This window comes from Enhydra lutris, unplaced genomic scaffold, assembly GCF_002288905.1.
Source record: "Enhydra lutris kenyoni isolate GAN:26980312 unplaced genomic scaffold, ASM228890v2 scaffoldscaffold22, whole genome shotgun sequence".
In the NCBI taxonomy this organism is placed as follows: domain Eukaryota; kingdom Metazoa; phylum Chordata; class Mammalia; order Carnivora; family Mustelidae; genus Enhydra; species Enhydra lutris.
This window is the reverse complement of record NW_019154106.1, coordinates 7431802-7445871: the sequence shown is the minus strand read 5'-3', so window position 1 is coordinate 7445871 and position 14070 is coordinate 7431802. Positions and strand designations below refer to the sequence as shown.

General features: G+C 61.9%; 1 protein-coding gene across 5 annotated transcripts; it reads right to left on the bottom strand.

The window, feature by feature from the left end:
- Positions 1–922: 922 nt before the first annotated feature.
- Positions 923–13695, bottom strand: LOC111149607 (mitogen-activated protein kinase kinase kinase kinase 2). Of its 5 annotated transcripts, none has more exons than XM_022506760.1 (32): positions 13574–13695; positions 13393–13450; positions 13097–13187; positions 12935–12999; positions 12544–12599; positions 12146–12193; positions 12016–12058; positions 11544–11616; positions 11332–11463; positions 11188–11250; positions 10745–10826; positions 10550–10657; positions 10080–10158; positions 9283–9341; positions 8732–8775; positions 8610–8648; positions 8482–8515; positions 8250–8358; positions 8082–8170; positions 7960–8001; positions 7778–7862; positions 7597–7676; positions 7449–7509; positions 7246–7363; positions 3814–3872; positions 3629–3732; positions 3336–3513; positions 2256–2324; positions 2035–2121; positions 1706–1776; positions 1542–1597; positions 923–1436 (listed from the first exon to the last, which is right to left on the bottom strand). In XM_022506760.1, exons 1-32 carry the CDS (start codon positions 13667–13669, stop codon positions 1349–1351), a joined length of 2466 nt encoding a protein of 821 aa, XP_022362468.1. In that variant the 5' UTR covers positions 13670–13695; the 3' UTR covers positions 923–1348. The 5 variants fall into 5 exon arrangements, 4 of the variants coding, with proteins under 4 accessions (XP_022362468.1, XP_022362469.1, XP_022362470.1 ...); XM_022506761.1 differs by having other exon boundaries at positions 8082–8146; XM_022506762.1 differs by lacking the exon at positions 2256–2324.
- Between the last annotated feature and the right edge of the window lie 375 nt (positions 13696–14070).

Genomic DNA, 14070 nt, shown 5'->3' with positions numbered 1-14070 from the left:
GACCTGACCTCTGGGCCTTTGCTCAAGCTCTTTCCCAAACTCAGGGCCTTCCTACCCTAGGCAGCCACGGTCCTGTGTGGGCACCTGACCTCTCCTTCAAGGCTAGCGGCCATCCTGCCTCTTTGGCCTCACCTTCCCGGAGGCTCCGGCAGTCGAGAGCAGCCTGGTCAGTGCAATGGCGGGGTGGGGCGCCCTGGCCTGAGGATATGGAGCCCTCTAAGAGGAAAAAGTGCGAGAATGACAATGCAAAGCCCAAGGTCAGCCATGGGCAGACAGACGTACCCTCGAGATGCAGGCTCCGGCAAGGATCGCTGCCTTCGCTGGGAGCTGGTCCACATCTTGGTACCGACCCTCTGTGAGCCCAGGGTCTGGCACTCAGGAGGCCGTCTGGGAGTACTGGTGAAACGGACACAGGCTGATCTTCCCAGAGTCTAGCCTGCGGATGGTGCCCGTACTCTGCAGCCGGCCTGACGGAACACACTGATACCTGGGCAACAGCTGGGGGCAGGGAGGTAGCCCCAGGCATGGGCAGGGGATACAGCTCACAGCAGGCTGTGTCTATAGAGCAGTGAGTGGCTGGCCCTTCCCAGGCCCTGGCTGCCCGGTGAGATCCCGGGTGGGGCAGGGGTGCCCTGGCTGAGAATCCCTTCGTTCGGGGCCTCATCCCACCAGCGTGATTCCTGGCCTCACACTTCAAAGCCGAGGGCTCGTGCTGAGCAGGCGAGTCTGGGAAGGCAGTACCCCTGAGATGCCTTTTGGGGACACTGGCCTCTCCATCAGCTCTGCCTGGCTCCCCCATGGGTGGCCCCCCTTTTCTGGTGCCACAGAGAGATAAGCTGGAGGGAGGAAGGAGAGGAGGAGGGAGATGAGACTGTGAGCTCAGCTCCCCCTCCAACCCCCTGACAAAGAGGGATCAGTGGAGTAAAATCAAACCAGCTTTAATACCAATATAGTCTCTCTTTTAAATACCATGTTCCCCAGGACAGGGTGCAGGGGGCAAGCTCTTGGCAGGAAGAATGGAAAGGAAATGTGGAACAAAATGGAATGGGTCGCCTGGGCCTGCCCCCACCCTGCCCAGGGCCCTTGCTGCAGGGCCCCAGCTGCGCACAGGGGAGGGGGAGGGGACAGCAGCTTCCTCTGGTCCAGTTTTGGGGGGGGGGGGGGGGGTGCTGGGGTGGCCTCCCCTCCACTCCCCTCCGTAGTCCCAAAACTCTTCTCAGGATTATTTCTGCCCTTCAGGCCAGCACAGCCTGGGCTCCTCTGACAGGGGAGAGGGCCCTCTGCCTCAACGGACTGCAGCTAAGGCCTGGGGGCAGGGTGGGGGGATGGCAAGGCCAGACCCGCCCCCTCAGTAGCTGCTCTGATGGCCGGTGAGGATGTAGAGGTTGCTGTGAGCCCCTGGGTTGTCGGTGGGAATGCTCTCGAGGATGATATCTCTGGAGGCGAGAGAGAACCGGACGTGAGCAAGGCAGGGAAGACCTGTGGGCACGTCCATCCGGCCACAGGCGCATCCGAAAGGGAGTCGGGGCACCGTGTCCTACCTGTGGGCCCCGAGCACCCGGAAGATCCTTGTCTCGTCTGTGATCTCCTGGGTCACCTGGGAAGAAAAGAGGCACTGAGGCCACCCCAGCAGGTCCTCTCCTAAGGGGCGGGGCCAACAGGGTGTGGGGTCGTGGGGGCAGCCAGGGTCCTGAGTTCCACACACCTCGTTGGTGTCCAGGCTTCGGCCTTGCATCCCATGACTCCAGAAGGCCAGCACGCTGTCTTGCAGACACACTAGGAGGCATCGGACTGCCTCAGGCCTGCACCAGCTCTGAGGACGCCCCCCCCCCCCCCCCCCCCCCGCCCCAGCCACCCCCTGGGCCCAGGTCTGGGCCACAGGGGTTCTTGCAGATGGCAGGTGAGCCGTGTGGCTCTTGAGAGGGGCTGGGGCCTGCCCCCTCATCCAACTGCCCACCCCCGGCCCCTGAGAGGCCACAGTCCGTGCTCCAGGCTAGGGACCTTCCCAGCCCCACCCGCATCCTGCTCACTCACCCACAGTCTCGATGGGGAAGTCAAAGGTCAGCACAGGCGCCAGTGCGGCCGTGGGCTCACCCAGCAGGTCGACAATCCTCACGCAGCCTATACAGGGAGAGGGCTGGTGGATGCGAATGGGGTGGTCCCCTTCTGGGGAGGCGGACCCTTACTCACGTGGCTTCCCTCAGCCTCCCCACGGCCCCTCCACTACCCCCAGCCCTGACCTCGGGGGCACTCACGGTCAAAGCAGACTAGCACTGTGTCCCTGTCCACCTGGATCACCTGCTGGGCGGTGCCCGGGAGGCCCTCTGCAGGCAGACAAGGGAGACGCGCCCAGCTGAGCCGCCAGCTTCGCTCGGGCCGCCAGACCGCCAGCTGTCCCCACAAGCACATCCCAACCCCACAGCAGTCTGACAGATGCCCACACGGGCCAGTGTGGGGAACTGAGATTCAGAGTTGCTGAGTGACCCGCCTGCGGGCACGTAGAGAGGCAGAGGGGTGTCCCAGGAAGCCGGGGAGGCCAGGGTTTCTGGAGCTGGGAGGAGCACCATGTGTGACTCTGCCACTATGTGACCCCATGTCTCTGAGCGGTCACACTCGCATTCTCAGCTCCCTCGTGCGAAACACAGGCCTTGCAGGGCCATCGTGAGGATTAAGAATGAAGGCCTGTGTGGGAGGCTCCTGGCTGGGGGTACAACTAGCCTCAGTCCAGTGCTCCTGTCCTTCCTGACCCACGGCCACCCCCCTCTGCTCCCCTGAGCCGTCCCAACCCAGTGTCCTGCTTCCCCTGCTCAAAATGAAGGCCTCTGGTGCCCGCCTTACCCAGTCTGGTTCTGTCCCCGCTGGCCCCTACCGGTCTTGGGCAGGCTTTTCTCAGCTGCCAAGCCTGAGGTCCCATGAAACCTTTTATTTTTTTATTTTTTTTTAAACCAAGATTTTATTTATTTATTTGACAGACAGAGATCACAAGTAGGCAGAGAGGCAGGCAGAGAGAGAGGAGGGAAGCAGGCTCCCCGCTGAGCAGAGAGCCTGATATGGGTCTTGATCCCCAGGGCCCTGGGATCATGACCTGAGCCGAAGGTAGAGGCTTAACCCACTGAGCCACCCAGGCGCCCCTAATGAAACCTTTTAAAGAAGCCTGGCTGGAGGGGCACTGGGAGCTCTGGGCCTCCAGGCTCTCCGAGGGACCCTAAGCTGCTGTGAAGCCAATCCCTAACCCTCCACTGCCCATCCCCCCCCGCCCCCCGCCCCCCACCCCCCGCGCGCGCGTACACACACACACACACACACACACACACACACACAGCCCTCCAGCTCACCAGGGGGTATGAGGACATCAGGAGTCAGACCAGCCTCCAGGGGCAGGACGTGGAAGAGGACTCGGCAGCCAGGCCCCTCCGGGCCCTCTGCCCCCACGCAGACCTGCGGCAGCTCCTTCCCGTCCAGCACCAGGGGTTCCAGCATCCCTGCTGGGCTGGGCAGGGGGCTGGAAAAGTTCTGGGGGCAGCAGCGGTGCTCAGGTCTCCATTTCTCCCCCCAGGCCCACTGCTGCCGCCCAGGGTCCCCCCTCTCCCGGCCACAGCCCTCCCCGCCGCCACCCCCCATCGCGTACCTTCAGCAGCAGGAACTTCTGCAGCGGCTCATACCACTGCAGCAGGAGCAGGCTGGCGGGCAGGGCGGCCAGCAGGAAGGTGCTGCCCGTGTAGGGGTTCCGCACTGCAAGAGAGGCCGGCAATGGGGACCGGGACGTGCCTGTGACCTCGGCTCCCCCCAGCCCCCCCAGAGCCTGGCTCTTACCCACACGACACTGCAGGCAGCCTTTGGTGTCTGGAATCTTGGCGGACAGGGCAAAGCGCCTGCAGGGGGTGACGACCAGGGCGTGGGTCATGGGTGCCATCCAAGGTCAAGGCCCCCCTGAGCCTTGAGATGGGCACTATCCCCTTCCCTGCCTGATGGGGAGGTGGGGAGAGACTGAGGCTCCAGCACCCACCTCCACAGCCTGCAGCCCAGGGGTGTGGGCACAGAAGTCCCTTCACCTGTGCCCCTTTGGGCAGCTCGCTTAACCTGCCCCTGCCTCGACTTCCTCATCTGGAGAATGGGGGTCACTGTGGCACCGACCCCACAGGGAGGAGAAGGGCTTCCAGCAGAGCCCAGTGCGCTGCGTGCACACAAGCAGGGCTAGCATTTTCCAATCCGAATAATTACTTTCCTGCTCACTATCAGTCACTGAAAATCCTTCTGAGGCGAAGGCAAGACCTAAAAGCGGCCGCGAATGGGGGAGCAAGGGCAGGGACAGGGCAGGAGCGGATGGCGGCTCCAGCCCCCGTGAGGCCCGTCAGAGCACCCCCACCCCCGCCTGCCACATGTCACAGGTCACAGAAGGGCAGGCGGGCTCAAGGGGATTAAGACTTGCAAGAAAACCACAAACAAATGGCCAAGCCTCGTCTGAAGGGATGCCACAGGGGGCTGGCGGGTGGCTCAACTACCTTGGCTGCCTCGGCAGGGGGAGAGTAGGTATCGTCCTTGCTTTGGTTATTGGCCGCCCCCACAAGCCCTCAGGGGGCCTCCAGAGTCCGATTCCTTCTCTGGGGAACAGGGTGACACGTCTGGAGGCCTGCCTCGGCCTTCCAGCGACCCAGGCCATCTGCCCCCTCTGTCTCCTCTCTCCCTTTGCTCCTGCGGCTCTCTGTCCCAACTGGCCTCTGGACGGGACAGAGGCATATATTTTTGTATCTGTTTTTTTCTTTTTTTCCTCCAAACAATTCTGCCTTTCTGATTTTAATGTGCAAAAGGGACACCACGACTCTGTGACTTTCCAAACACACACCCAAGCTGGGGTCCTGATGGGCCTGTTTCCTGCAGGTCCTGGGACAAAGCAGAGGTTTGCTCGGGAACTGAGTTCAGGAAGCCCCAGGGCCGCAGGGCTCCAGATGTGGTATGTGAGTGAGGCCGTTGCAGGAAGGGCCTGGGCCCACAGCTCCCCATCCGGGGTAGCCACCAGCCTGACCTCTCTCGCCGCCCCTACCAGCTCCCACCATCCCCCCTGAGCAGGGCAACATCCAAGCCCACAGCGCGGACCCCTCCTTGAATGCAGGCACAGCTGGCACACAGCCGCCGGAGGTCCTGCTTGTGCGTCTCAGACTCGATGCGAGACACTGGATTCTGACCCACCCCCATCTGATGACAACCCTATCCTTCCTGCGGCCCAGGCAGAAAACCCCGGAGTCATCCTAGACTCTTTCTCTCCCACCCACCAACTGTCAGGAAATCCTGCTGATTCAACTTGCAAAAGAAAACCAGAATTCAGCCACTTTTTATCTCCTTCCCTGCTACCCTGACCCACGCCACCATCGCCTCCCCCCTGATGATTCCAAGAACCTCCTGACCGGTTTCCCTGCTTTCCCTTCACACCGTCAGTCTATTTTCAACACAGCGGCTACAGGGATCCCTGGTCCATGAACCTCAGAAAACCTCAGTCTACGTCACTCTTCTGCAGCGGCCCTCGGGCTGCTCTGAGTCAAAGTCAAAGGCCTCACTGTGGCTACAGGGCCCTTCCAGATCACCTTCCCTGCACTCCGTCCATCTGGCTACACCAGGCTCCTTGCTGTTCGTCAAATAGGCCAAGCCTGTTCCTGCCCCAGATCCTTTGCACTGGCCGTCCTTGCCCCCTGGAACGCTCCCTGCCCCCCGCCCCCCAGATATCAACAAGGCTTGCTCTAAGTCTTTACTCAAACAGCACATGTCAGCCAGGTCCTTCCTGACCACCTTGTTTAAACACAATCTAGGCTCCACCCCTCCTATTTCTCCTTCTCCCCTTGCTTTACGTACCATTTCCCCCTCTGCACATCATCACAGAATACCCTTTTTATGTTGATTGTTTGTTGTCTGTCTCTCGTGACAAGAAAGTCCAGAGAATACGAGGGACTCTAGTTCACAGAGGGCCCCAGACACATCCAAGGTACTGACCTTGGACATCCCCTGGACACCTCACAAAACACATGGCACTATCTGCTCCCCTGAGGTCCCCTAGTCCCTCCCTTCTCCCTCTTGCTCACTCCGGTCAGGCCCCAGATCTGGTCAACCCTGCTTCCTGAACATGGCTCAAGCCATGACCACTGTCGGCACAGCCAGCTAGCAGATGCCTCTAGTCTTCATCTGTCTCTCTTGACCCCCAGCTCTAGGACAGGGCACGTGACCCAGGCCTGTCCCCCACCCCCTGAGCTCCTCATGCCGTGGCCACAGGGACAGGCTCAGAGTGGGCAGGGACCTAAGCTAGACCCATGGACTTTGTGGGAATCCCTTGGAAGCCAAGGTTCTAGTACCACAGAACTGTTAGCTAAGGCAACGCTGGTCGGGCGGGCCTGCCTCCCTGGACAAGAAAGCCTACCTGAGAAGGAAGCGGATAGAGGAAAGCAGAGCCAAGAGATGCAGGCAGATTCCTGATGAAGCCGTTTAAGCCTGGATCCAGCTGGGCCTGAAGCTAACTCTATTCCTGACCTCGCAATTACATGGGCCACTAAATCCCCTTTTCTGCTTATGTCAATGATTTGCATCGCCGGCAACAGGAAGAGTCCCGACTGACATACCGAGGGATCTTTCTAAAACGCTCCCCGTGCTGCTGCCGCTTGAACAAAACCCAGATCCTGGGCCTGGCATCAAAGGAAGGGCTCTGACACCGATGTGTCTCCCCCTCAGGCTGCTCTGCCCTCCTCCCTCTGTCCAAACAACTCCCCAGATCACCCACAAGAATTCCCTGGTGCTCTTCTCCGGCCTGGAACGCCATTCCCAAATTCATCTGCACAGAAGCCTGCTGTGTACCTGCCAACCCAATGGCCTCGGGTGGCTGCCCTCCCAGAGTCCTCTGCGCCCCTCCCAGCTCTCCCTGGTTCCCTGCCTGGCCAGGTACTGACCGTTAAGGACACATGTGATTTGCTGTCTCTAAGCCCAGCTTAGGCACAGACCTACAGCAAGTGCTTGCTAAGCATTTCCTGGTACCCTAACGACCACAGCTGCCTCACCAGGGTCTCCCTTCTTCCAAACAGGCCTGGGGACCCAGGGGCCCGGGATGGGGGCTACTAAGGCTCTGACAGGCAGAGTGACCTGTGAGATCACAAGCCCAGTCCCATGCAAGGCTATGCATAGTCCAACCCTGGCTCTGCCCCTCCACCTCCCCCCTTTCCTGCCCCACTGCATCATCCAGGCTCCTCGGGGGGGCGGGGGGGTCCTGACCTGGGGATGATGCGCTGTGTGAGGCGGTTGGTGGGGATGGAGAGGGGAACCTGTTGCTGGAGTCTTCGCTGCTCAAACAGGCCTGGGAGGTCATGGGCCCAGATGTGCGTGGATTTCCCTGCCGGAGAGAGGGAGAGAGGGGCTCAGAGAGCGCGGGTTGTGGGGGGGGGCAGGCCCCAGCCCCTGGCGGCCCCAGCCCGTACCTGAGAGCGACAGCAGCACGTTATTCACACAGTAGAGCCAGGTGCAGCGCTGCGAAATCAGCTGGAGGCCACAGAGCGATGGGTGGACGGGGAGTCGGCACCCCAGCCTCCCAGGGCCCTCCCCCCTCCAAAGCCAGCCGGGCCTCACCTTCTCCAGCGTGTCCTCATGTAATTCATGCAGGTTGAGGGTGTAGATGCCTTCCTCGGCCCCCACCACCAGGAACTGGTCTGCGGGGTGGGGATGGGGTCTGGGGTCAGGGGTCCATCCCCCACCCTTGGCCCAGGCTGGGGGATTCCTGGGCTTCCGCTTCCTCCCGGCCCCGGCCTACCCCGGGTGACAGGGTGAACCCAGGTGACAGCAGCATGGATCCGCAGGGGGCAGCCATTGAAGACCTTGGAGAAGCAGGCGCCCATCTGGAAAGAAGGCAAGAGGTGGGTGAAGACAGAGCTGGGGGAGGCAGGAGGTGGGTGGGGGGGGGGTAGCGGGCAGGCAGGGCTGCAGGACACTTACGTGCACCTTGGGGGTTGGGGGGAGCCCGTGGCACAATGATCTCTGGAAGGGAGGGACCCAGTCAGGGCCAAGGGAGCACCCCAGCCTCCCATCTTGCCGGCCCCTCTGGAGCACTGTCTCACCTCAGGATCCTCCCTGTGCTTCATGGTGGCCCAGGCAGTGGGGAGCAGTGGGGGGCTATTAGGGCCTGGGGGCGGTGGAGATAGGGTTCCTGCAGGCACAGACCGGCTGTGAATTCCAGCTCCAGCCCTACCCGAGCTGGCCTCCTGGTCCCCCAAGACTGGACTCACCCAGGGGGCTGGAGAGAGGGTCTTCTTCGGCTGGAGGTTCAGCAGGGGATGGCCCCAAGAACGGGGCCCGCTTGATGGTTCCTGTGGTATCGTCTGGGGAGTCCAGCTCCTGGGAGGAGAGTCAGGGGACCGAGCCTGGCTGTCAGCAGGTCCCCCGTAACCTGGTCTCACCCCACCTACACCCTTTGCAGCCCCCCCCCCCCCCCAGCTCCAACTCCCCTCCACACTATACCTGGAGTTCTGAGGCTGGCCGGATGGTCAGGCTCCTGTGGGAGACCAAACAGGGGGACATGAAGTATGAGATGTCACCGGGCCCCAGATCCAGCTGCCCGCCCCCCACCTTCCGGCTCAGTCCCTCACCTTTCCTCTAGGGCCTCCTCAACGGACTGTAGCAGGCTCCTGGGCAGGAGGGGATGAGGTCAGAAGTCAACCTCTTTGGCTGCCCCCACCCCTCCCCTGTAGCTTCCCTCTCCCTCACTCACCCACTCAGCTCCTCCTTTCCCAGCAGCGTCCACTCCTCCTCCCACTGCGGGGAAACCAAGTCAGAAAGGCCAAAAGGGAAGCAGAGAGAAGAGAAGCAACATAAGAGGGTGATCGAGAGACTGTGGGAGAGAGAGGACAGACAAACAGATGGAAAATAACATGGTACAGGCAAGAGAGCTGTGATCGAGAGACAAGGAAGGGCAAAGAAACTATGAAAGAGGAGGACAGACAAAAGGCAAGAGAAGGGGAGAGAGAAACAGCAGAAAAAGGGACCAGAGAAGGGGACCCAGAGGTGGTGGGTCAGATAACTGGGTGCAGACACAGAACACCAGAGAGAACCACGCTGAGCGGGTGGGGTGCGGGCTCGTGTCTGTGATAGGCCCGCTTTTTAGAGAGGTGTGATCACGGTGCCCAGAAGGAGCACCCCCTAACCCCCTTCAGTGTCACTGTTTTCCCCAGGCCTCAGGGATCTAAGGCACTCAACCTCTAGCCCAGCTCCTCCCACGTCACTGGAGCTCACGGCCCCTCCCTCACCACAGGCCCCCCTCACCGGCTCATTTAGTGGGTCTGTTTCCTTCCTTCGTGGGGCACCAAATTTCACTTGGTGAACTGGCGGGGGAGGTCCAGGGTATGCGAGTTAGCAAGGTAGTCTCCCGAATGACTCTCATACTCACACCAAATGCCCACACACAGCCCCCCACCAGATTCCCTACCACAGCGCCCCCCACCAGGTCTATGCACACGGCTCCCCACCAGATCCCAGAGTCCCCCACCAAATCCACACACACACACAGTTCCCTACCAAATCCATACATACAGCCCTCCCACTGGATCCCCCCCCACGGCCTCCCACCGGTCTGCTACCACAGTCCTCTCACCAGATCTACCCACACAGTCCCCCCACCAGATCCCCCACAACCTCCCACCAGATCCACACACAGCCCCCCAATCTACATACAGCCTTTCCCCAAATCCAATCGGTACCCCATCAAGTCCACACGCCCCCAACTATATCCAAACACATAAGCCCCCACCAAATCCACATCTGCACACACAGCACCCCCAAGTCCATATACACAGCCCCCACCAAAACGCCCCACAGCTCCCCCCACCAAACCCCCACGTGTGTCCCCCACTGGATTCCCCCCAAAGTCCCCCTGCACAGCCCCCCACTGGATCCACCAGCCCCCACCAGATACACACAGCCCCCCCGATCCACATAAGCCCCCCACTGGATCCCCTACATAGCCCCCAGCCAAGTCCATCTACTCAGCCCCCCACCAGATCCGCACACACAACCCCACTAACCTCCCCCACCCCCACAAGTAACCTCCTGAGCAGACTCACACTGGATCTCCGAGGGGGTCCTCTCGGCCGGGCCGTGCTGCCCCCGGGAGTGAATGGTGTCTGGAAACATGTCATAAGTCTAGGAAAGAACACAGACAGTTGACACTCTCCTGGCACTCGCTCGAAGTGCTTTACCCACATTTGGTTTTCACAACAACCCTCTGAGATGATCATAAGATTCAGGATGAGAAAACCAGCACAAAGAAGCAAGTAACTGGCTAAAGATCACACAGAGACCAGAAGAGAGCTTAGCCAGGGTCAGGTCAGCCTGAGCCAAGAGCAGGAATTTATCAAGTGGGGGGTCCTGGGAGGCAAGATGAGCCCAGGGAAGATTTCTAATGGGTGGGTGCCCCTGGAGGAAGGCCCCCAGTGCTGGAAATACGTAAGTCAAAGGAACCTGACCCAGACCGCCTCTGCATTGCTTCTCATCTGCCCAGGCCAAGATGCATTCTTCAGCTCCCCTCACTTACCTCTAGGTCACAGTCCTCTGGGGAAGGGGTCCCCAGGTGCGGGTCATTGGCTTTGTCCAACAGCTGTGTGAGGAGAGCCCGAGGGAGGTGCTGGGTTGTGAACGGGTGCTGGAGGAGGGGGGGCACAGGTTGGTTCCTGGCCTCTAGGGCCCTGCTTGCCAACCCCTCAGCCCCTGCCCTGCCCCCATCTCCCACCTGCAGAAGCTTCTCTGCTGTTGGCCTCTTCTTGGGGTTCTTGGTCAAGGCCAGTTTGAGGAAGTGGTGGAAATTCTGGGTCCTAGTGGGCACAAGAGCCCCCCCCCCCCCAGACCCAAGTTAGCCCTCATGTGGGGCATCCTGCCAGCTCCAAAGCAGGGAGTCTGCTCCAGGAAGGAGCCAGCCTGAGGCCAAGGGCAGCCGGCCTGAGTGATATTGCTGTTGTGACCGGGTGGCTCCGTGGTCATTAACCATGTGCCCTCCCTCCCGGCCCACACCGGGTCCCCCACGCCCAGGGGCAGGGGCGCGCCCCGCCCACAGACAGTCCACAAAGGCTGAGAGCACAGAGCTCCCCAGGTTGCACCCTGGGAGCTGGCAGAAGGTTCTCTGCCCCCGTGGAGACTGCTGGAAAGGAGGCCCCGGCAGGGGACGTGGGCCCTCACCAGCGCGTCTTGTCTCTCAGCCTGGGCGGCTGGAAGCTACTCTTCGACATAAGCATCAGGGCCCTGTGGAGAGCACGAGGTCAGGGGACAAGGTCTGCAGGGCCCTGGAGGTCAGGCAAGGGGGCAGGTCAGTGTTCAGCAGACCTCATGGGGTGTAGATGGAAGAGAGGGGGCTGCAGCTCGCCCAGCTCGATGGCGGTGATGCCCAGGGCCCAGACGTCACAGAGCTCATTGTAGCCTCCTTTGCGTTCCACGGCGGCCACCTCTGGGGCCATCCTAAAGAGGGGGTCACAGATGGGATGGCCAAGTGCCTGATCTGTGCCCCCCCACCCCCTCAGCCAAAGGCACAGCCTCACCAGTATGGAGTCCCAATGAAAGACCTCCTCTTAGCCACGGACGCCGTCAGCTCGCCTGACACCCCAAAGTCGGCTGCAGGGACAAAGAGCTGTTCCCACCTGCCCTCTGGCTACTGTTCCCCACCCACCTCCAGGGCTGAGGCTCGGAATGCACCTAAAGGGTTCAGAGAGCAGGCGGCCCAGGTTCAGCCGCAACTGCCACACGTCCAAGTCGAGGCCAGGGCCCTCTCCAGGAGGGGTCAACCACCTTCTATCCCTGACCAAGTGTGGAGTCCCAGGTTAGACTCCATACAGACCCAACCACAACCAACCGCTAGCGGGGAAGGAGAGTGGTTCCATGTTCTCATCGGGGAAGCTGAGGATTAAGCGGTGAAGTGACTCGCTCAAGGACACCCAGCCCTCCAATGCAGACCTTAAGACTCCACAGGCTTCCAGAGAAACCTCACCCTGATTGTGTCCCCGGGGTACTGACCCAGCTTGACATCTCCCTGGAGGGTGAGGAGAAGATTGGCTCCCTGTGGGAATGGAGGAGAGAGAATCCCGTCTGGTGCCCCCGAGAGCCTCCCCCCACCCTCCCAGGATGCCCTTGGCGGGACCCCTACCTTGATGTCTCTGTGGATCTTCCCCTGAGAATGCAAGTGGTGCAGGCCCTGGGGACAAAGAGAAGCTCCTGAGAGCAGCCACCCAGGACTATCCCCCCTTTCCTGAGCCCCCTCTCTCAACTGGGGCCCCCCACCCAAGCAGCTTCCTCCTCCCCTCTCCCCAAACAGGAAGTGACTGAGCCAAGAGGGAAATGTGCTGCTTCCGGCAACAGGGCTGGGGCCCCTTCCCCGCCAGGAACCACAGCCCCTCAGGCCAGCTCTGCCTGAGCCACTCCACACAACCCCCAACACACACACACACACACACACACATACACACACGCGCGCCAATCCAGCTGGGCTCCCTGCCCACAGCTCCTGGGGACTGGGGGTGTGAACAGCCTTAGGGGCCTAGCTACCTTCAGTGCCTCTCGGCAGACATAGGCAATCTGCCGTTCCTCCAGGGGCCCGGTGGCTGGAATGGAATGGGTGAAGGCTGGCATGGAGGTCTGGAGAATAGGCTGACCTTCCCAGGCCACCCCTTGTGGGGGAAAGCAGCAGGCACTGCCAGGTAAAATAGATGTTAACCACATCCCCTCCCTGTACAGCCTGGGATACAGAGCCCAGAGAAGGACACCGTTTCTCTCAAGGTCACACAGCCAGTGAGGAGTGGAGAGGGCCCACACAGCCAGTGAGGAGTGGAGAAGGGCCTGAGTCTGGGACTCCAGCTCTCCTCTCCTGCCCCATGCTGGGGAAGGGCGGGCTGGGAAAAGGCTGTGGCCCTCTGGGGCCTGGAGTCCCGGTCCTCACCGTGGTAAATCTCCTGCAGAGACCCCCCTCCGCAGAACTCCATGCAGATCCACAAGCGGTCATTCCTGGGGGGCGGGGGGGGGGGCACAGAACTGGGGTGGGCACACAGCAGAGCCACATGGGAGCTGCCTGGGGGTAGGCAAGGGAATAAAGCAGCCTCACCTGAGGTAGCTGCCAATATAGGCCACCACGTTGGGGTGACGACACTCACGCAGGATGGTGATTTCCTGCTGGAGGGAGCTGGTGTCGTCCCCTGGGGAGAACAGGGCATCATGGGGAGGAGGCGCCTAGGGATTGCTCTAACTCAGTGCCCCCATCTGCAAAATGGGCACATCTGGGCCAGAAAGATCCCAAGTGACAGTACCTCCTGGGGCCTGCCTCTCAGGGGGTCAACTCTCAGCGCCCTCCCGGCGCTCCGCCCTCCCTCCAGCGCAGAGGCCCTGGCCCCGGGCCCTCACCTGGGTCTAGCTTGACTATCTTGACCGCGGCCAGTTCGGACGTGACCGTGTCGCGGGCCTGCGGGGGCGGAGGAGGCGAAGCGGGATGAGGAGGGGGCGGGGCTGAGGGCTGGAAGCGCGGTAGGGCGCAGAGCCGGCACCCTCCCCGCCGCTCTCCCGCCCGTCCGGCCGCCTGGCGCACCTTGTAGACGTCGCCATAGGTCCCGGCCCCCACGCGCTGCAGCAGCTCGAAGCGGTCCCGTGGATCCTGCAGCGACACTTCCCGCAGCAGCGCCATTGCCCGGCGCCGCGCGGGCAGTCGTGAGCTGCGGAGCCGCGGAGCCGGCGCGGGGCGGCGCGGGGCGGCGCGGGGCGGGGTGGGGCGGGGCAGGACCGCCGGGGCGGGCGCGGGTGTCTCCGAGGCCGCGGAGGCGGGGCCCGGGCCAGGGGCGGGGCCAGAAGGGGTGGGGGTGGGCGGAAAATGCCCCGCCGCCCGGCCGGGAGGAGGCGCCCGCGGGACAGGCCCTTGCCGGGAGGGGAAGCCCCGAGGCCGGGCGGAGCAGACCCGGCAGAGGCCCTTCGGCCGGCCACCGGTTCCCTGCGCCGTACAGGTGGGGAGCCCGAAGGCCAGAAGGCAGAGGGAAGAGGGGACACCCCTTCCTTGTCCCGCCCGCCCCTCCCGCAATTTCCCCGATGAAA